Consider the following 22,140-nt stretch of genomic DNA (forward strand, 5'->3'; position numbering starts at 1 on the left):
TCTACTATGAAAAGGGTGTACCTGCGGGATGCAGGTAGTTAATTGCTTCCCTGAGCGACAGCGTCTGACAAATGGTGCAGAGTTTGCCACATAATCAGGAACATTATTGAATTGTAAGGTGAAAACCTCTTCAAAGCCCAAAATACTGGTTGTTAAAAAGAGGTTACATTACTGACTCCTGCTACACATGAAGAAAAGAAGATGCAGATAAGAACATTAATACTTAATCGTGAAAACAAATATGTGAGAAATTCTTATAAGCACAAAAGAAAACTTTGTTTGCAATGTTGAAATGTATATTGACTGTAGTTCAACCAGGAAAGCAAACCATCTTTCATTTAATAAGTTAAAAGGCAAAGTGTTCCAAATGGAGCACGTGAGTATTTAATCGTAAAGAAATTAAAAGTGGACTTTTTCTTTTAAATTACAAAGTGTCTTTTGGGTAGGATATGTTGAACAAAAAGCAGTGAAGTCATTGGAAAGTATTTGATAAGAATGGTTTACATCCAGTCAATACAACAAAAGTGAATAAACATTTACTGCATATAAAATCATATGAGTTGGCTCATTAATAATTTTAAATTGGCTTGGTGACTGCTATTTTTTTGATGACATGACCACAAGTTAAACTCCACTTCAGGTCTACTTCCATGTTTAAATGGTGGAGGTTTAAAAGTCCCAGAAGATGTGGCTGGACCATCTGGAGTGAATAAAGTTTGTTTGATTTTAATCATGAAAACAAATTGGGCGCACAGAACACATTGTCACCTGCCCCAAAATCCCTCAGCTAATGAGGTGCCCCCACCCATTTAAAGTGAATATTCTAATAAATACATTTTGTTCTCCTAATGCCAGTCTTCAAAGAAACATTACTGCATGTATAGTGTCACCTTCTACATCAGTTAAGGGAATTAAGCCTACCATGTGTCCAGTAAGGGAACGTAGAACTATTTGCTTGACTCATTATGCTGAACACAGGGTTTCACAAATCATTTTTTATTTTATATTTTTTATTAAATCAACAGTCATTAAACAGAAAATCACAACATTAACCAACTAATTTAAAATACAGTACCCTCAATCATTACATCTCCTATTTCCATTCAGCCAGTTGCAATACATTTTTCCCTCTTTACTTCATCTTCCCGGGTATATTCATCATGTGTCCCTAACTGTTCTCACTACATCTTCCTCTCCCCCAATAGTTTCTTGTGGAGTTGCCTCATTTCTTGATCATAACCTTGGTGCTAAGCATCATCCACTGCCCCACTTGTTAACCCCCTCCTCCTATTTTTTCTGTGATCTGTTTGTTCCCTTCCATTATTAATGCTCTTTGTGGGATTACTGGCCTATCCCACTTCGGCCATTGCCACCACCACGTCTTCTGTCGTCTTTTGCATGCTTTTAGAAAAGCGAACATCTAATGAGCCTCTTGTCATTTTGTGTGTATTTCAGGCCCCTTTCTTCTCTCTCACCAGCACTGGCCTAATCGATCCTTCGCAGCAGCCTTCCAGCACCCCCTGCTCCCTGCTCTCTGCGTAAAATCAATTACTTGTTTGCCCGCTTCGTTTTACCATTCTCACCTGGAGATGCACTCCTTCTTCTGGCCCAGGCTCCAGGCTTCAGCGCCTAGCAGTGCCAGGTTCTACCCAGATATGTGCCTTTCCTCTCCACAGCTGAATGGCAGTCTACTCAGCGGCAGTAGTAGCCCTGCTGTCTGTGTACAAGGTGCTCTTGTATTGGAAGACAGCAGAGTGTGATCCCTCCTGCAGGCAGCCTCACCTGGTCCACAGCGCTACAGCAGTGCCTGCTGCACTCACCTCCGTTGGCCAGTGCCGGTTGTCACAATACCTGCGATCAGGGAGGTCCACCACTTCCTCAGATAACACTGTACTGGCCTCACTTACCAAGCCCAGCTCTGGGCCTATTCTGCCCCCTTGTGTGTATTAGGACCCTGGCGCTCCTTCCTCATACGTGTTGCTGGTGCCTCTTCCTCTGACTTCCTCGGCGGTGCAACCACTGCCTCCGCTTCTAGGGCCTGAGTGCACTCTGCCAGCTTCGGTTCTCCGCCTCTCCAACCGCCACAGCGAGATCTGCCATTCCCATAGTGTTCACTCCAGGGAGGCCTTCCTGTGCCTCAAATCTGCCACACACAGAAGCAGTATTGTCTCTGCAGGCCTCCCGCCACTCCTTCAGCTGGCAAGGTCTCCAGGCCTCAGCCTCCCCCGCCAACAGTACGTTCTTGGGCAATCTCAGCTCTCTCCTGTCAGATGGTGGTTGCTCCATATGCCTTTCCCAACACCTTGCATTCGTTTCTGCAATCCTCGGCCGGGGACCAGCTAACTTTATTGGCAACCGCGTGATTGAGCTCCATGAACAGTTAGCTTACTCAGCAAACCTCTTGGCTTCTCCAGGGTTACAGAATTCTAAGGCTGGAACTCTGTTGCAGAAATATAATGGGCTATTGGACTCAATATTCTCCATGCAATTAAAACAATTTCTTTGATATACATCCACAAATACATGATTTAGAAACAAATGCAAAAGTGCATTATGACCTTGACCTGTTCCTCTATCATATGAAACCAAATTGTTTTAATAACTTCATGAAAAACTATCGTACATACTCATGCTGCATGTATTACCATTTGTGAGTGCTGGGGGATCCCAGGCATCTATATTTCATCAATTGGGCATGCTGCTATGATGAAATATGGAATACAGTTGATTTTGTAGTCAAAAGTAATTAGGCACATACAATCTCCCCTTTTATTTATTTTCACATCTATATAATTATGATAAGCCTATTAAGATTGGGGGGTGTATTCTTTGGGAATGTCCTACTGTAAAGTAAACCAGTGGAAAGATTTAACCAATCCAAAAAGTGTGACATAATGATGACAAAGCGTGGGAATATAACCCAAGATAAAAAAAAGGGAAACACTCAGGGAATAGGGAGATCTCTCTCTGCAATCATAAACTGATTAGAAGGGATAACACCTGATCCAAATGGATAAGAGCAGACCCTGGATTTTACTTGGAGGATTATGCCCTATCAATAAAGAGATTATTACCTGGAGCAGACCTCCTTTACAAGAGGGAGGAAAGGTTGACTGTGAGTTACCCAAAAACTCATGAGAGCCCATCCTGACTCAGTGCATGAAATAATTATTTCAAAGTGAGTATACAATAATCCCTCAAACGTAATTAGATTGGTTTCCTAGGATCATTGCCCTGCTAAGTCACTGACGTTAGAGTGAATTGGGTGAAGTGGTTAACACTAGGGGGCACTGCTCGTTCCAAAGAGAATATCTTGATATTTTTTGTGTGAAATGCACTGTGCTTTCTCACTATATTTAAGGCCAAGTGAAATTTGACTTGTAGAAAGCACTGCAGTTTTCTGCGGTCTGAGCGCCTGGGCTGTATGAATAGAATGAAAATAGGATATTGTATAGTGTGAGTTCTAGCCTGCTTTCACTGTCCTAAAGCTGAGGGAGATTACATATAAATAAGAACAAAAATGCTTTCTCTGTGCTGTGTGTGCTGTGTAAATCAGGCAACAATTCCCAGCACCGAGAGTGCAGTATTTTGTAAATGATAGCTAAAATAAATGGAATACGTTTTAATTTTTTTATTTTATTTTTCCTGTATTATGCAGTTAGCAAAAGCCAGCTTTTAATACAACATAAACAAAATCAAATTCCAAAGACAAATACTCATTATACCCATCCAAAACAAAAATAAACGACAAAAGAATATAAACCTAAAATCACTGTACATATTCTATGCAGTAAGATCAAAACTCATGACATTATGTCCAGTATGATCGTTATCTTCCGCCAGAAGATAGTAAAGAATACAATGCAAGCTTCCCAATCTCTACTCGTATACATAGCCCAGATGGTGTCTGCTGAGGACATTCCTGACAGACCTGCTGCTTTTAGAGCATTCGACCAAAGATTCTGACGAGAGTTGCAGTTGGTCATAAGACGTCTAACTGGCTCTAATCGCTATACCCCTCATAAACGAAAATTCCTGTACTCCCTTAGTATGTTAGACAAAGCCCCCACTACCTCTTTAGTCTTAACAATGTTACCAATGTTAACAATGTTACATTTAATTTTTAAGTATTCCCAGACCAAACTGTTTCCACAACGTTTTCCCACAACGATTTGCACATATCTCAGAGTAGACTCCCAATCCTGTACATACTCCACATATGAGGCTGCATGGTTTATTGAAGCCAAGTTGGTAGTTGGTCATAGCACTGCTCAGCCAGTGTGGCTTTTATATATCTTTATATTTGCTAAGCTGCCAACCCTGAGCATACTCTGGTGCCAAGGGGAACCAATGTACTGCAGTTGACCAGACGTTCACTAAATTACTCGATGGCATGAGTTTTGCTCCAGACAAGAGAACTTTGTACAGTTAGCCCATCAGTGTTTGAGCCGAGGCGTTTACCAATTTCCAGAGCATGGTCAGACAACAAAGATGACATTTTACTTGAATTGGTGCAACATTAAATTCCAAGTAAACCATCTCAGTCGCAGTGCAGGGGTGCAGTCTCAGTTACCTTTTAAGTATAGTGTGCTCCAATTTGGACACCTCCAGGAGATTTTTAAATACCCTTGATTCAGCCCTCTATAAAATAATAGGTAGAATCTTAGCTTTGTACAACTGAATCAATGCTCCCAGGTAGTACCCGCTACCCTTACCAGTGAGGGCGCCAATGTAGCCAGTTATTATAGCAGTTTTTAGTTTCACTTGTTCCAAAGGCTGTGCTCCATGTAAATTGTTATCCAAGTTGACACCTAGATATTTGTTCTCTGAGACTACCACAACTGCCACTCAGTCCATCGCCCACCTCAGAGTTTTTACATTTGTATGCACTGGGATAAACACCAGTGAATTATGGTTGGTGTAAATTTTAAATTGATTCAGAGATGACTGCAGGCCTCCTGGAGTTAAGTCCAGGAGGACAAGCTCCTCCATGTAGCCCGTCCATTGTAGTGGGGTGTCACCAAGTTTCGGGGGAATAGAGAGCAGATTAGAAATGGTGTCACCCTGGTCGAAACACATACAAGTTGAACAGCATAGGCGCTAAAATGCAACTTTGCTTGAGATCTTTTTGGGTCGGTATCCACTTGCTCGTCCTGCCAAGCTAGTCCAGGCGATCCTTCACCCTAGTGTGGTCATGCAAGTGAATAATAATTTTTAATAACTCTAGGGGGATGCCCCAACCACACAGCTTTCTCCATGACCTGCATCTGTCAACAGTGTCAAACGCGGCGCTGAAATCAATAAAAGCCACGAATACTGGCATTTTGCATATCATCCATGCTTGCTTTATGGTGGTAATCAAGGTCAGACTGTTGACAGTAGTATTTGAGCCCCTGCGGAACCCAGTTTGGTTAAACATGGTGAAGTTATTTATATCCGCCCATTGTTCGAGTTCGGCCAAGAGCACTCTGGCAAAGATGTTTGCCAGAGCGTCCAGCATGGCTAAAAGATGAAAATTGCATGGATCAGCATCATTTTCTTTCTTAACAACTGGGACGATTATACTGTCCCGGCAAGATAAAGGGATGGTTTGAGTTACGCTGATCCAGAGAAAAAGACAAAGCAGGGCATTTGCCCAGACCAAGGCATCAGTCTTCATTAATGTACTGAAAATCTCGCCTGGGCCTGGTGCAGTGGAGTAACTTTGCTGAAAATGTTGGGGGGGACATGACAACTGAAGGAAAGGGGTGAGATGATAGGAAGGCGGAGGGTGGCTCTGTGGGATCGTTTCAGCCACATTTTTGAATGGTAGATTTGACCGAATTCGGTCACCACCATTAGTTCGAAGCCGAAGATACCGAACATGAAGAGCAGTGGTTGCCTGGGAGGCCCCCTCAGCCCATGTTTGCTATTTTTGGCTTCAGGGGTTGCGGGAGTGACCCCTGCCTTCCTCAGCATTGGTGGCAGGGGTCCCAACAAAAAAAAAGAAGAAAAGGTACGCTGCAGCGTCAGATCCAACCTGTGTTAAAGGGATGGATCTGACGCTGCAGGTTACAGGAGAGGCAGGGGATGGAGAAAGGTTCAGGGGGTGGGGGTTTATGGGTGTACTGGCGGTTTGAGGGGACATGGGTTTGCGTTTTTGCACCGAGGTAAAAACGTATTTGCAGCGAAAATAACTACGGTTAATTCCACCGTGATTTTGTACCTCGGTCAATCAGCCTAAATCCCTGAGGGATAACACTAAACTACTACACCACAAGAGTCCATTGCTGATGCTCCGTTATAACTTTCATAAGACTGGTGGCGTATTTTTAAAATTCAATTGGGCCCCCCACATCTTCAGCCGGACTGCCATGCACCCAGTGACACAACATAACATTCACAAACTTAATTCCACTAGAACATACAAACAATGCATTATTTATCATTAATTCAGACACAAAAGTCAACACAGATATGCTTGCATGCACTCTCACTCACACACAAATGCACCCGGCACCTCCAATGACATACAGTGTGTGCACACAACATTTATGTGTACATTTACAATAACACATGGAAACAGTCGCACAATGTCCATTGAGCAGACCAGACTTCATCACACCCTGATACCTGAAATTTCGGACTGCGTTGACTTGACCTAGCTGAACTATAAAGCCATGGCTGAAAGGACCAGATTCACTGCAATGTCAGGAATTTGCCTGATATTTCCTTTCATTCAAAGGTAGAAACCATTGGTTAATGCAGTGCAGTGGGTGACCAAGTATAATTGGTATATATTTTTGAATGCCATATATCTCCAAACTTGGGTTCTGCACAGCACCTCATATGTCTACGTGCTGATAGATTTTTTCTACAAGATTCTGGCTGATTAAAATAAAGGTATGTTTTCCTGTGTTCAAATGGCTCCAAGCAGTGGCGTACTGAGCGGGAGAGTCGCAAGGGGCTGGTCAAGCTGCCCCCCCCGTAGCTCTTTTAAGAGCCAGACCGGGACATTTGTCATTGGGACACCTCTCCCATTCAGCACCTCAAAGAGGGCACCCAACGGCAAAAGTGTCCCGCTGGCAGGACAATGTGTGCTGAGCAATTCCTGATCAGCACGCTCATTGTCCTGACAGGACACCTTACCCTTTCCGAATGGTAGATGTATCCCACTGCCAGGACAATGTCCCAAGGAGCTCCGGGCAGCAGAGGGTCCTCACGTTGCTCTGTATCCAAAGAGTTTTACAATGTGAGCCATTAGACACTGACAGGAGGGAGGGGGGTTCAATTAGCAGGGACGTTTGTCCCTTTAGAAATGTGAATGGGAGGGAGTGATCAGAAGTGAGAAGGGTGCATAATGTTGCATGCTTTATGAAATAATGACTATGGGCCTCATTACAACGTAGGCGGTAGGGGGTTAACAGCGCCGGTAGAGCTGCTGGCGCCGTTAACCCCCTACAGCCTCATTACGAGGTGCGCTCGTGGGACCCGCTAAGGACGCCTGGTAAAAACCAGGCGTCCTTAGCGGGTCCTGCGAGCAGACCAGGATGCTAACAACGGGCCCGTCAATAAGGGGCCGTTGTTAGCATCCTCCCCATTCCCATTGAGCCCAATGGGGGCTCAAATGGGAATGGGATGTATCGGGTCCAGGTTCCCTGAATGGGGAAATACCGGGCCCTCAAAGGTCGGAATGGCCCGGTATTTCCCCAGTCAGGGAACCCGGACCCGGTACCTGTACCCGGTATGGGGCTAGCCATGCCGCTAAAACCTTGGTTAAAAGCTAAAAGCGGCATGGCTACCTCCATACTTGTAATGAGGCCCTATGACTTTAAAACCCAAGGAGGATTTGTTAGGCTCACATTAATCTGCATGATGCTATTGTGACTTTGCATGCAGAATGGGGCGAATGAAACTAAAGCCATACTCCCATTGCTCAACATATTTCTATGACAATGTATATAGTTTATGGTTAGTTTACTATGAAAGGCTAGTTTATTATGTAATGTTGTCTGCTTCCAATGCATTGTTATAAATAATTATATGTTATATGTATTATATAATTAATAAGCCCATGAAATGTAAAGCAAAACCTTAATAAATATCTATATCAACTAAGCCTGGAAAGATGTGCATGGTCCCGTAAATTGTCCACATCCCAGCTTCACCATTTAACCAAGTGTGTGATCCTGAGCAAATTATTTGATCACATTGTGCCTTATCTGCAGCTTTGTAAGTGATTCTGATTCACTTCAAAGCTTATGTTAATGTATAATGCTATTATAATGGAAAGGTCTAATGACTATATAACAATAGTGCAATTTAGGTATTTTGCACCACAAAATTATTTGTCACTTGGCTTATTTATGCCAACTTATTCTAAAGTCACTTCCCTGGTGCCTCCAAGTATCAAGAATGTTGATGCGCCTTGCAATGGCCTTTTCTGTGAAGTCACTTTAAGTACCCCTTCTCTGCTTTCAAATGCCATCCAGGCCAAGTCTCATGTTACACTGACCTAACCTCTTCGCACTCACGCGCCTCCAGACAGAAACAAGGAAGCTGAATGAGCTGCCTAGTTCCTGTCTGTGTGTCGCACGAACACGCAGCTGGAAAGCGATGCTCTGTGCCGCTGGCCCCCGGAAGTGCTGCTGCTAGTGTGACAGCTCAGGCGCCAGGTCCTGTAACACCCAGTTCAGCACCCTGGCTGCTGACTTTGAGTCAGACCAGCCAGGGTGATGGACTGAGCCACGCAGGGCTTCCCAGTCCTGTATGTGTTGCAGCGCCGCTTCCAGGCATCTCTGCATTATGTACCCTAGCCGGGCTCGCGCTGTCCAATTACATAATTGATGATTGTGGCCCCCCTGCCCTCACTCCAAAAGATGGGGGGGACAAAAAGGCATGCCACAGAAGTTGGGGGGGACAAAATCCCCTGTCCCCCCCCTATAATTACACCCATGGCCTGGTGCCCTGGAGGACTTGCTGGACATTATGATACCATGGATCTCGTAAGTACTTTTCAAGAATATCCAATCAGTATCAATCTCGACCACAGAAGATTTTTCCACCTCACCCCCACCAAAAGTCAACTCCACATGAGAAGCTCAAGTCGTCTCTAACACACCATTAATACTTTTTGCCTCACAGGAATGTTGTGACGAGTCTACATTTATTTAAGTGGGCCAAGACTAACAGTTCTCGTTGCAACACACTTTTTTCCCCTTGATGTTTTTGTCAGAAATATGCCTGTGGGGTTTAGTCAGAGCAATCCCCATCCTGCGATAGGAATTGGGCATTACTATGGAGGAGTTTTTTTTATCTTCTCCATGTCAGCTTCATAAGTAATTATATCATTTGCTGCCGCTTGGTTATTTGGTTTTGTTTTTATAACGGAGCTAGCCCCCGAGCATGCATCTAATATATCAGAAGCCACAGCTGATGCCTGCCTATTCCTACTATCGCTCCAGGGATCCGATTCAGTGGTGTGTTAATGTTCAAATATCCAGTTGGAATTAAATCGGGAGGGCTCAGATTTCATGTTCAGAGAAGCAACCAGAGGGCAATGATCGCTTTCGTGACATTGACAAACACACATATCTCTGATCAATGAAAGGGAGTTGGCAACACAAATGTAATCAGGTATGCAGCTACTATTATTCCCAGTTCGTGTAAACTTAGGTGGGATGTCAGGATAGGCGCCCTTTACCATGGTAAAGCCAGAAGAATACTGCAGGCTAGCCCAATTAATTCCCTGCTGACAGGCCGCATTTAAGCAAGCGACCTGTGAAGGAGATGGAGAGTCCAGTTGCCCCTCCCCACTGAGGCAGTCTTGTGGGAGGCTGTGAATCAGTGGCCATGGTTCATAGCATAGCCTGAAAAGAACTTCTGACAACCATAGTTATTTAAAAAGACAGATTGGAATGATAGAAAAGATGCACTTCCAAATAAACTCTGATTTCATCAATGATTTTGTTTTGGACTGAGAGGACCCTTACCCAAATATACCAAGTAATTCAAGGGGAAAATAGGAGGACCCGAATGTTGTCCTTTCAGAAAGTCAAAATCTTGGGTGGACACAAAAAGTCGATAAATCAATGCTGTATTTTCTAAGTTGATAGCGCGGTTTTCCTAAATATAAGCTTGTGGATCCTAATGTAACCTGTCATAGTTTTTATTGTACTTCCATGCATAAGCTATCAACCCACAACCCCAAATTCAGGCAAAAAAGGGGGCATTCATTTAGTTGTGTTTACGTACATGAAGTATTTCCATGCAGTTTTTATCAGATATCAATACTTGTTTCTGATAATGGAGAAAATAAATGTTTTAATTTGCTATTAATAGAAATTAATTTTATGTAAATGTTAAGTTTGAATATGGTGGCAGGTAAGCAATGATGTAATTCTTGTCTACGGTTATGTTTAGAAGTTAGATTCTCTTAGACTTAGAATCAGAAATATCATTAATGGTTCGATTGTGTGACTGAATGGGTACATTACACTCACAGACAGACCAACTCTAATTCCGGATGACCAGTAAAATGCAGGTTGTTCCCCGTGATTGGACTTCTACATTTTTGGTACATTAGTCTAGGTTCTTGGCTGTTCACTGCAAGTATGTCTTTATGTTTTAAATAAAATTACCAGGTACATATACACAAATAGCGTTTCACAATTGTAAATGCCAACAGTGGATAACATATTCATGAACGAATGCAGAGTTAAGAAGACTCACTAAAATATTGCTGTAATAACACATTTTGTACCAGATATTAAAGGAAGGCGTTGTTGTGATGAGATACAGATACCGCTTTTCTTCAAAAACATATTTTTCATATATAACACTATTTCTGTGTTGATTATTGCATCTTAGGCAGCTCCAGGCAGATATGTATTTCAAAGGAATGGACATGTGTGCATTAGACACGGTGGATCTGCCTAAATAAGGCAACAGTGCACCAGCTGTCGGGGATCTGCAATCTTTCAAGCAGTCCTGCCCTGGAGGCCACTAAACAGTGTCTTTGGAGGTTGGTTCCCACTCCATGACAGCTGACCAGGTCCAGGTAGACTTGGGCCCGTCTCCAGACAGATTATTTTCTTCTATCTGCATGACAAAATTCACCTGGGGTCTGCATCTTGTATCTGTAGGCACCCCAGCTTCCTAGTTGGGTTTGGTAGATCTTTGAGGTTTCTCTTGTCCACAGTTCCCTAGCAGAAGCAAATTTAGCACACTGTCAGTGCACTGGTACAGTCCACGTGGCTCTTCAGTTCTTCCCAGTTAGTCTCCCCACAGGCAATGCCCTCCTTGTAGTCCGGAAGGCGAGGGTGGATTACTTGGAGTTTCCTGTGCAGCAAAGATGAGGCACCAAAAAGGTCGGACTCTGTGCCTGGAGGGTGAGGCTAGGTTCCCAAGCAACAGTGAGCACTTTCCAGCTTAAAATCAAGAGGTTTTATTGGAATGAGTGGGACTGAGCCCAGAGCTTAGAGTGATCCTGTCTTTTCCTTGTAGCTTCTGGACACAACCCCCCTCTCCCCTAATGAGGGAATATTATTAACAGTGAACTCTGCAAGCCCTCTGTCTAGTAGAATTGAGGAAAATCTGACACAATGATGAGGGAAAAGGGGTTACAATCTACCTCAAGAAAATCAGTAAGGTTTGTTTTATTGATGCTCTAAGCAAACAATTTCTATTGATTCCACCCCTTCTTGGATCATTTCCTGCATCTTTAATTGCCATGATATTGAAGAGATTGCACTGTTTAAATTAATTGGTTCATGAGATACCTGAAGCTCTGCCATCAGAGCCACCTTAAGGAGGCTGTTAGAGGATGGGGCTCACACTGAATGTAGAATGATGGTTTTTGTGATGAAGGCAAGGCATTTGTTTTTATTGTCAGTGGGCATGAGGAAAGCCTTCCATTGCCACGGTTCTTGAACTTTGAAGTGTGTCTTATTTGTACGAGCAGATGTGTCTTCAGGGGATCAGGAGCATGTTTTTGTAAGATGAGCACAGGAAGTATCCAGAGATGAGCTGTTGTATTTTATAACTTTATACATTGTCTGTCCTTCCTTTGGAAAATTTGTTTCCTGCATCACTCGAAACCTCTTTTAACCTATGCTGCCACTACTCCCTTCTATCTTCTGCCTGAGAGTGAGTTCCCACTACTCGACAATTGTATAGAACCAGAGAAGAGATTAGGAATATTTCCCTAGTGATATTTGTTCTTTTACTTTTTAATTTATACCCTACTGCAAACACCAACAATCAGTACCTGCTGAGCTTTTTTTTGCATATCTGTTTACCAACTAATGAGAAATATCCAGAAGTGAGAAGGCTGCTTGCAGAGTATATTTGGGAAGAGGTACTCTACTTAAGTGCATGCATCCACTATGCACAGTACTGAAAAAGGGTAAATTGCAATGGACATCTTTGAGAAACAGCTTTTCACGTGGTGGTGTCATTTTTTATTGTATAATTTGGCAAATTATTATTTTTTTAAAAAAATTCTCTTTATTAAATTTTCAAACAACTGTAACAAACCCCAAAAACCTCTCCCTCCCTACCCTCCCCCCGTTGGTGCTGATGCAAAGATCGTGTGGCTAATCGTCCCTTCTAAGCGTTCATTCAGGGTCATTCCAGGTCCAGGAGTCTCAAACGCTGTGGGCGCCAGCCAATCCTAAAGTCATCCCTGAGAAAGGCAAGAACCTCCCCCCACTCACTTGCAAAGTCCTGTATTGCGTTGTTCATCGCATAGGAGGCCCAGTCCATCGCTACTAACTCCCAAACTTTACGCAGCCAGTCCTGGAACATCGGAACATTTGTGCCTTTCCATCTTTGAGCGATGATTGTCATTGCTGCCAAAGTAAGCATCACCCTCGCTCTCTCCCTACCCCTTGGGCCACCTGTCGCTGTTGCTGGCTTTAATCCTAATAGAGACCATTCCGGGGGTATGCCTCCCTCTGACCCAAACGCTTGTTCCATTGCTTGTTTGATGTCTTCCCAGAACGGGGCTATTTTCGGGCATCCCCACCAGATGTGTTCCGCAGTCCCCTCCTGACCACATCCCCTCCACATTTACCCTGGGTAAATCCTATGCAGACGAGCTGGAGTGTAGTGCCACCCGTACAGTATCTTGTACCATGCAAGGTTCTCGCCAGTTTGGGGATTTTCTTCCATAGCTTTTCCCACTCTGTTTTCTCTATTTCCCTGCCCAATATGCTTTCCCACCTTCCCATATACGCCCATTGCGGCCTAGGGGTTGCCTCATCCAGGATCTTGTAGAGCTGCGAGATGAGGCCCTTCGAGCCATCATTGGTCATCAAGAATTTCTCAAAAGTAGTCGGCGGTCTGGTGGCCGCTACCCTGTTTGTGGGGTGTAGGAGCCAATGCAGCAATTGAGAGTATATCAGCCTTTCGCCCTCCCCCAATGCGAAGTCTCTTTTGCACTCCACAAAAGTGCTAATTTCCCCTCCTATGAACATATCTCGCACCCACCGGCAGCCTCCCTCTCGCCATTTCCTGAATGCCCCTCCCTCCAGCCCAGGTGGTAAAGTCCTTATTATTAAAGATAGGAGTAAATGGGGATGGGTAAGTTGTGATTTCCTTACGTTGGACCAGTCTGTCCCAATTATCCGCGACCAATTTGGTGATAGAGCTCAGGTACATATGGCCTGGCCAATGGTGTTTGAGTAGCCACAGGACCTCCCCCAATGCATGCTGTGTGACTGCTCTGTCCATCTTAACCCAGTGTTTTCCCTCCCCTTCCCAAAGCCATTCCCTAATCACCCTTAGCTGAGCCGCCTTGTAGTATTGACGGAAGTTGGGAAGTGCTAGTCCACCCCCCCTTCTTGGAGCCATAAGCAGCTGTCTGCTGACCCTTGCCCTTTTCCCCTCCCATATAAACTCGTTCGTTATTAACCAGAGCTCCTTAAAGAAGCTGGCCGGGACTGCCTGGGGGATAGCCTGGAAGAAGTAAAGCAGCCTCGGGAGGATAACCATTTTTATTGCCTCCAGCCTCCCCAGCCAGGAAATTCTGAGATTCCTCCACTTAACGAGATCTTTTTTGATTCTCTGCAAAAGAGGGGGATAGTTCGCCACATACCACCCTTTAAGAGCCGGAGTGATTCTCACCCCCAGGTACGTGATTCCCCCCGGGCACCAGGCAAAGGGCGTTGACATTCTTAATTCCTCCCTCTCCTCCCTTGCCAGTGTCATGTCCATTAATTCGGACTTGTGCATGTTAATGCGCAGACCGGATGCTTTCCCAAAGTCCTCTAATAATAGCCTGCATTGCTTACTCGATTCTATGGGGTTGATCAGGGCGAGTAACATGTCCACGAAGGCCACCACATTGTGCTGTCTCCCCCCCACACTATATCCCCTGAATCCCTTCCGAATCCTGAATTGCCTGTAGGAGGGGTTCTAAGTAGATCGCATAGAGCAGGGGCGATAAGGGACAACCCTGCTTTGTACCCCGTTGCGTTGGAACGCTCTAGATAGGGTTCCGTTAACCACCACCCTCGCCCGAGGCCCCTCATAGTTCGCCTTGACCACCTGAAGATAAGTGCCTCCCAGCCCCATTTTTTCCATGACCTTGAAGAGGAAGGACCACTCCACCCGGTCGAACGCTTTTTCCGTGTCTAGGGAAAGCAGCACTGCAGGGGTACCAGTCTTTTCTGCTTTTTCCACTAGATGGGCCACCCTTCTGATATTATCCGCAGTCTGCCTCCCCTTCACAAATCCCACCTGATCCTGGTGAATCAGGTCCGGGAGGAGCCCCTCAAGCCTGTTCGCTAGAATTTTAGTGTATATTTTTGCATCCACATTAATAAGCGCTATTGGCCTGTGGGAGGATCTCTCGAGAGGGTCCTTGCCCACCTTCAGAATCATGGAAATCTTGGCTTCTTTCATAGATGGGGTGATTTGCCCACTACCTTTAAAGGAGTTGAAGAGGTAGGTCAACTGTGGTACCAACACCCCCGCAAAGGTCTTGTAGTAAGACGCTGAGTACCCATCAGGGCCCGGGGCTTTCCCTGCGGGTAGCTTCCGGATGACCCCCCTCACTTCCTCCTCCGTGATGTCTTGCTGAACTGGGCCTCCCCCTCTAGTGTGCACAGGTTAACGTCTTGCAAGAATTTTTCCTGGGCCTGGGTGCAGGGGTGCTGTGATGTATATAAGGTCTTGTAAAATTCAGCCATGGCTTCTCGAACGTCTTCTGTTCGAGTGACCCTGTCCCCCATATCTGAGTTCAGCGCCGTGATTGTATTCCTTGAGGCAGCTCCCCGAAGGAGGCGGGCCAGCAGGACATCGGCCTTGTTCCCCTTAGCATAGAATTTCTTCCGCACGAAAAGTAGGGCCCCCTCTGCTTTTTTAGTACGGAGGACCCCTAGCTGTCCCACCGCCCTCCTATAGTCCCTCTGATTGGACCTACTGGGATTCGTCGCCACTCTACCCCTCGCCTCCTCGACCTCTGCCTCCAGCCAGGACTCCAGTGCCTGGAGCTGTTTCTGTCTTTGTGCTTTGGCTGCTATGATTTCTCCCCTCATCGTAGCCTTAAATGGATCCCATCTTATATCTTCTCCCGTGTCCCCTCTCTTGTTGCTATCAAAGAACTCTCTCATCTTGCCCTCTATCTCCTCCCTTACCAAAGGACCTCTCAGCAAGTGTTCCGGGTATTTCCAGCCCCATAATCCCCCTCTCCTCACTCCCAGTTCCAGCTGCATTGACAATATTTTGTGATCAGCTATTCCCATGGGCCCCACCTCTACCTCCTTAACTCTACCCACCAGGTTAGCCGAGACCAAGATCTAGTCAATTCTAGATTGTGTCCTGTGGACTTCGGAAAGAAAGGTGTAGCCGTCTGCATCCCCCCTTCAGTTCCCTCCAGACATTTCTCATACCCATATTCGCCACTTTATCCCTTAGTTCAGCCGAGGCCACCGCCCCTCCACTCCGATTCCTAGGTGCTCCTGATCTATCCTTAGCTTTGTCCCATGCAATGTTAAGGTCACCCATTATAACTATCTGGCACCTTGCCCAGTCGCCTAGTCGCCCCATAAGGTCGCGGAGGAAGGGGTCTTGCCCCGTGTTAGGCGTGTAAATAACCACTATTGTGAAAAACTCCTCAGCGATTTTTTGCCTTTCACAAGTACAAACCTACCCTCTTTATCTTTTAGGGTGTCCTCCATGTGGAAATTCACAGTGCCTCTGATAGCCAGTGCCACCCCCCCCCGCGCTTTCGTGGGCCCGGACGCCTGAAATACCTGGTCGAACCCTCTCAGCCTCAAGCGGCACTGATCCTTACGGAGTAGATGCGTTTCTTGCAGCCCCAGAAAGTCTGGTTTACCCCGCTTCGTGAATTGCTCCAACTTTTTCCTTTTCAGCGGGGTGTTGAGGCCCCTGACGTTATGTGTTACCCATTTGAATTATGAATAAACTGCCACTTTCGCCTATCATGACCCTTTGTCCAATCCTCTCCTCCACCTGTTTGCACCCCTCCAGTTGCTCTAGAACGTGAACCACTTTTACCTCGCCCCTTGGACAGCACCTGAGAAGACCCCCCCTCCCAACCCCCTTCCCCCCACCCCTCTCCCAACCCCTGCTGACCTTAACGCTAGGTCTTCCCGCCTCCCTCCCTTCCTCTCTAGGCTCCCTTGCTCTCAGCTCCTTCTCTCCTCCTCGTGTTCCAAAACAGCCTTTTTATTGTCCACCACCCCCTAAGATTGATCAAACAACAAGTCAGTCCTCCTTGTCCCTGAGACTCTCCTCCTCTGCTGGCTCCATTACCCCCCCCGGGGGGCCTTCGCCGTGCGGGTCTCCTCCTTTTCCCCTCGCCTGCCATCGACCATTCCCATGGCCTGGGTCGTACTCCGCCGCCAGCCTCATGCGAGCCATTCGGGCCTGCCGCCCTCCGGCCCTCGTGCAAGTCCCGATCTAGGTCATTGTGGCCCTGGCCACACGCTGAGACACCGGGGTGCCTGGGTCCGACACCTGCTCCCCCCCCAGCATAATACAGAGCGCGCCTACACGCCGAGACACTGCAGTGATCAAGGCTGAGACTTGCTCCCCCTGGCATAAGGATCCCGGCCTCATACATAGGGCGTGCACAGCCCAGATCCATGCACCCCCGCTGACTGGGATGACTCAACCCCATCAAGCCCAAAAGGAGTACCAGCACATGCAGCAATAGGGGGCTGTGGCCTAGCCTGGTCGGTAGCGGTTTCAGGAGAGGGGGCAGACGGGTAGAAGTGGAGTCCCACTGCAGGACCTATGGCAGCCAAAAATAAAAACAAGGGGAACAAAGGCGGTCAACCCCAAGCTCGTTTTTGTCTGTCTCCTGTGTGTGGGGCTATTGTAATGCACCCCAATGGGATAGACCGCATTAACGGGCCACAGCGCTGTAAATAGTTTTTAGTTTTTATCTTTTTATATTTCCAATTATAGTGTTTAACTATTTTTGGATGTACAGTTTGCATCCCTACATGTGATATAACTTATTTTTGTAGTTTTTAATGTTTTAGTTTTAAGTGAGATTGTGGTTTTTAGTTGCTGCTAAGTGGAATGTGTTTCGGCGATGTGCTCAGGCTGTTTTTTCACTGTACATATGTCCTGATGATTGCATTTTTTCAAGTGGCTGCCAACACTTCCCACTACTGTGCAATAGAAGCAAATTGTGTGAGAATCATCCTGTGTTATAAAATGTCTCTGTTTTTGTTAATGTATTGTAAAAATGTGATTCAAAATGTATATGAGCCAATGTGATGCTTCATTCCGGTTCAATAAATGTGAAGTTTTCATTTTATCAATGCACATAAAAGAATATTTGTATTGACATGGCATACGAAGACCTGAAGATACATTTCATAAATCGCTAAAGTTTATTGACACATATCTCTTCCGTACAAACATTTTCTATAGCAAAATTTCCTGTCACTGTCATTGCAGCATTCAAAAAAGAAGTCTGGATCTTCATGTGCGCCGACATCACACCGGGGAAGCATTCAGTTGTGATCTATGTCGCTATTCTTCACCTGACAAGCAACTTCTACGGAAGCATTTAAGGAAGTATCACCTTTCTAAGAAGAGCTCTTTGCCGGGCCAGGAGCCCACCACTGACATTAAGATATTTGCAGAAAGTGATTAGCCCCCTAATGTTTGTACTACTGTCCGATCTGCTATCAATTGTGGCGCACTATATTGTTATCTGCAGCCATTGCTCTGGTGGCTACAATGGTAGGTTATCACTAATATTATATTCGAATGGGCCTGTAAGAAAATAATCTATGTCCACTTTTCAGATAACTTCTTGCAAAACTGCCCACCAACCTCTGAAAATGATTGGTCTTACTATGTACCTGCCAAACTGTAGACTATGTAAAGTACTATAGATGGACATCTTGAGCATTCATTTAAACAAAGGGCTGTGGATAAATAAGAGCATTGTGCACGCAGTGACATACAGTAAATTCTCCTGAAGCTGACATTGGGCCTCATTACGAGTTCGGCGGTAGCCGTGCCGGAAAAACCGGCAGGCTGCCGCCAGACCTGAAATACCATTTCGCCTCTGTGATTGCCGGAATCACTGGGGTATTACGACCCCGGTGACCCGTCATTCCGGAGGCAGAATTCCGTAAATCCCCATTCCCATGGAGTCACATAGGACTCCATGGGGATGGGGACCATGGAAACACTGGTTCCGTCTATGACAGAGCCGGTGTTTCCATGTCCGCCTGCAGGCGGGGGGCGGTACTGCAGAACTGTGAATCAGCTGGTCTGTATACAACGGTGGCAGCGGATTTACCACCACCGTTGTTTCCGGACCGGCAGGGTCGTAATGAGGCCCAATTGTGTCTTATGCTGAGCTGAAACCATGCATCGACTCAAAGTTGGAAATGTATAGTTTATCCCTGAAGTGATGAACAGAAAGTTGTACAGTCTCTTGAGGCGGAACACAATCCTGTTGTTATATGCCAACTTAGTCCTGCTATTATGAAGAGAAGATGCCTGCCAACTGGACCCTGGGAACCTGTAATCTATGCTTTGATTTGTGAGAAATGTATATCAAATGCAATTTCAGTGGTGTTCTTATTGTTATTCATATTGTAAAATGGTTTTAAGGGACTACTTGTTACCATTAAATGGGATATATAATGTGGAAATCATATGAAAAATAAATGTAATATAATGTAATACAAGACATATAGTGTGTTCTCCAATGCATATTTTTATTCTCATTTCAAGTAAAATTGCATTATCAGAAAACCGTTCGATTTTAGTTATGTTAATGTTAATTTCCATATGTTCTAATTAGTTTAAAACACTGACAGGGTAATTCATAGAATTTCGCAGAAAAGTGTCGCAAGCGGCTGGCGCAGAGTGTCCGCGTGCGATTGACTGCGCCAGGCACGTGCGCTAAAACCGATTTCCACGCACAGCGTATTCATGGATTTTAGGCTTCCAAACCAGCCGTGGCGCAGAGAATCGCAGCGACCCTGCAGCAGCGCCAGTAACGCCCGCAAGAACGCCCTCGCGCAAGGAAAAGCCATCAAAATCGCTAAATCATCGCAAAGGGCTGCGCTAACCCTGGACCAGTTCACCGGGCTGGCAAACAGCAAACGCCAATTGGGGAACGTGTATTGCAGGGGTGCGCGGGAAGTTCCACACGCGATTTCATCAGGGTACGTGTATTTCAGGGGTGCGCGGGAAGTTCCACACGCGATTGTCCCAGTGCGAGCAGGGTACGTGTATTTCAGGGGTGCGCGGGAAGTTCCACACGCGATTGTCCCAGTGCGAGCAGGGTACGTGTATTTCAGGGGTGCGCGGGAAGTTGCACACGCGATTTCAGCAGGGAATGTGTATTTCATGGGTTCTGGGGAGTACTACACGTGAATTGGCCGTGTGGGTCCTCCCAGGTGTACGCTCTACAACCTCCACGGCCCCTGCAGGCAGCCCACACCACGGGGGACTACCCTGCACCCATGCTCATGTCCCGCAGGCAGCCCATCCACCATGGGCATGCCCCCCAGCCAACCCACATGTCACCTTGCACTACTGATCAACAATGCATGTCTCCCACCACCCCCACCCCCCTGCCACCATGGCCACCCTCCACCAGGCCCCCACTCATGTCCCCCTGCACCCCCACCCCCAGCATCCAGGGTCACCCTCCACCAGGCCCCCACTCATGTCTCCCACCACCCCCACCCCCCTGCCACCATGGGCAGCCTCCACCAGGCCCCCACCCATGTCTCCCACCACCCCCACCCCCCAGCCACCAGGGGCAGCCTCCACCAGGCCCCCACTCATGTCTCCCACCACCCCCACCCCCTGCCACCATGGGCAGCCTCCACCAGGCCCCCACTCATGTCTCCCACCACCCCCACCCCCCTGCCACCATTGCCACCCTCCACCAGGCCCCCACTCATGTCTCCCACCACCCCCACCCCCCTGCCACCATGGCCACCCTCCACCAGGCCCCCACTCATGTCCCCCTGCACCCCCACCCCCCAGCATCCAGGGTCACCCTCCACCCGGCCCCCACTCATGTCTCCCACCACCCCCACCCCCCTGCCACCATGGGCAGCATCCACCAGGCCCCCACCCATGTCTCCCACCACCCCCACCCCCCTGCCACCATGGGCAGCCTCCACCAGGCCCCCACTCATGTCTCCCACCACCCCCACCCCCCAGCAGTGCAGGGGCAGCCTCCACCAGGCCCCCACTCATGTCTCCCACCACCCCCACCCCCCAGCAGTGCAGGGGCACCCTCCACCAGGCCCCCACTCATGTCTCCCACCACCCCCACCCCCCAGCACTGCAGGGGCAGCCTCCAGCAGGCCCCCACTCATGTCTACCACCACCCCCACCCCCCACCCCCCAGGGGCAGCCTCCACCAGGCCCCCACTCATGTCTCCCACCACCCCCACCCCCCAGAAGTGCAGGGGCAGCCTCCACCAGGCCCCCACCCATGTCTCCCACCACCCCCACCCCCCAGCAGTGCAGGGGCACCCTCCACCAGGCCCCCACTCATGTCTCCCACCACCCCCACCCCCCTGCCACCATGGGCAGCCTCCACCAGGCCCCCACCCATGTCTCCCACCACCCCCACCCCCCTGCCACCATGGGAAGCCTCCACCAGGCCCCCACTCATGTCTACCACCACCCCCACCCCCCACCCCCCAGGGGCAGCCTCCACCAGGCCCCCACTCATGTCTCCCACCACCCCCACCCCCCAGAAGTGCAGGGGCAGCCTCCACCAGGCCCCCACCCATGTCTCCCACCACCCCCACCCCCCAGCAGTGCAGGGGCACCCTCCACCAGGCCCCCACTCATGTCTCCCACCACCCCCACCCCCCAGCAGTGCAGGGGCAGCCTCCACCAGGCCCCCACCCATGTCTCCCACCACCCCACCCCCCAGCAGTGCAGGGGCACCCTCCACCAGGCCCCCACTCATGTCTCCCACCACCCCCACCCTCCTGCCACCATGGGCAGCCTCCACCAGGCCCCCACCCATGTCTCCCACCACCCCCACCCCCCTGCCACCATGGGCAGCCTCCACCAGGCCCCCACTCATGTCTCCCACCACCCCCACCCCCCAGCAGTGCAGGGGAAGCCTCCACCAGGCCCCCACTCATGTCTCCCACCCCCCAGCAGTGCAGGGGCACCCTCCACCAGGCCCCCACTCATGTCTCCCACCACCCCCACCCCCCTGCTACCATGGCCACCCTCCACCAGGCCCCCACTCATGTCCCCCTGCACCCCCACCCCCCAGCATCCAGGGTCACCCTCCACCAGGCCCCCACTCATTTCCCCCTGCACCCCCACCCCCCTGCCACCATGGGCAGCCTCCACCAGGCCCCCACTCATGTCTCCCACCACCCCCACCCCCCAGCAGTGCAGGGGCAGCCTCCACCAGGCCCCCACTCATGTCTCCCACCGCCCCCACCTCCCAGCAGTGCAGGGGCACCCTCCACCAGGCCCCCACTCATGTCTCCCACCACCCCCACCCCCCTGCCACCATGGCCACCCTCCACCAGGCCCCCACTCATGTCCCCCTGCACCCCCACCCCCAGCATCCAGGGTCACCCTCACCAGGCCCCCACTCATGTCTCCCACCACCCCCACCCCCCTGCCACCATGGGCAGCCTCCACCAGGCCCCCACCCAT

The 22,140-nt window shown here is 48.3% G+C and overlaps 1 protein-coding gene across 3 annotated transcripts in view; it reads left to right on the forward strand.

The window, feature by feature from the left end:
- The window catches only part of LOC138481375 (oocyte zinc finger protein XlCOF6-like), a 609,919-nt gene extending 590,748 nt beyond the window's left edge, over positions 1–19,171 (forward strand). For all 3 annotated transcript variants that reach the window (XM_069613502.1, XM_069613500.1, XM_069613503.1), the window contains exon 7: positions 17,920–19,171. In XM_069613502.1, coding sequence (XP_069469603.1) covers positions 17,920–18,118 — 199 coding nt within the window. In that variant the 3' untranslated portion in view covers positions 18,119–19,171. The remainder of the gene's footprint in view (positions 1–17,919) is intronic.
- The last annotated feature ends 2,969 nt before the right edge of the window (positions 19,172–22,140 follow it).

The sequence above is a fragment of the Ambystoma mexicanum genome, chromosome 5p (genome assembly GCF_040938575.1).
Source record: "Ambystoma mexicanum isolate Mex_15411 chromosome 5p, UKY_AmexF1_1, whole genome shotgun sequence".
In the NCBI taxonomy this organism is placed as follows: domain Eukaryota; kingdom Metazoa; phylum Chordata; class Amphibia; order Caudata; family Ambystomatidae; genus Ambystoma; species Ambystoma mexicanum.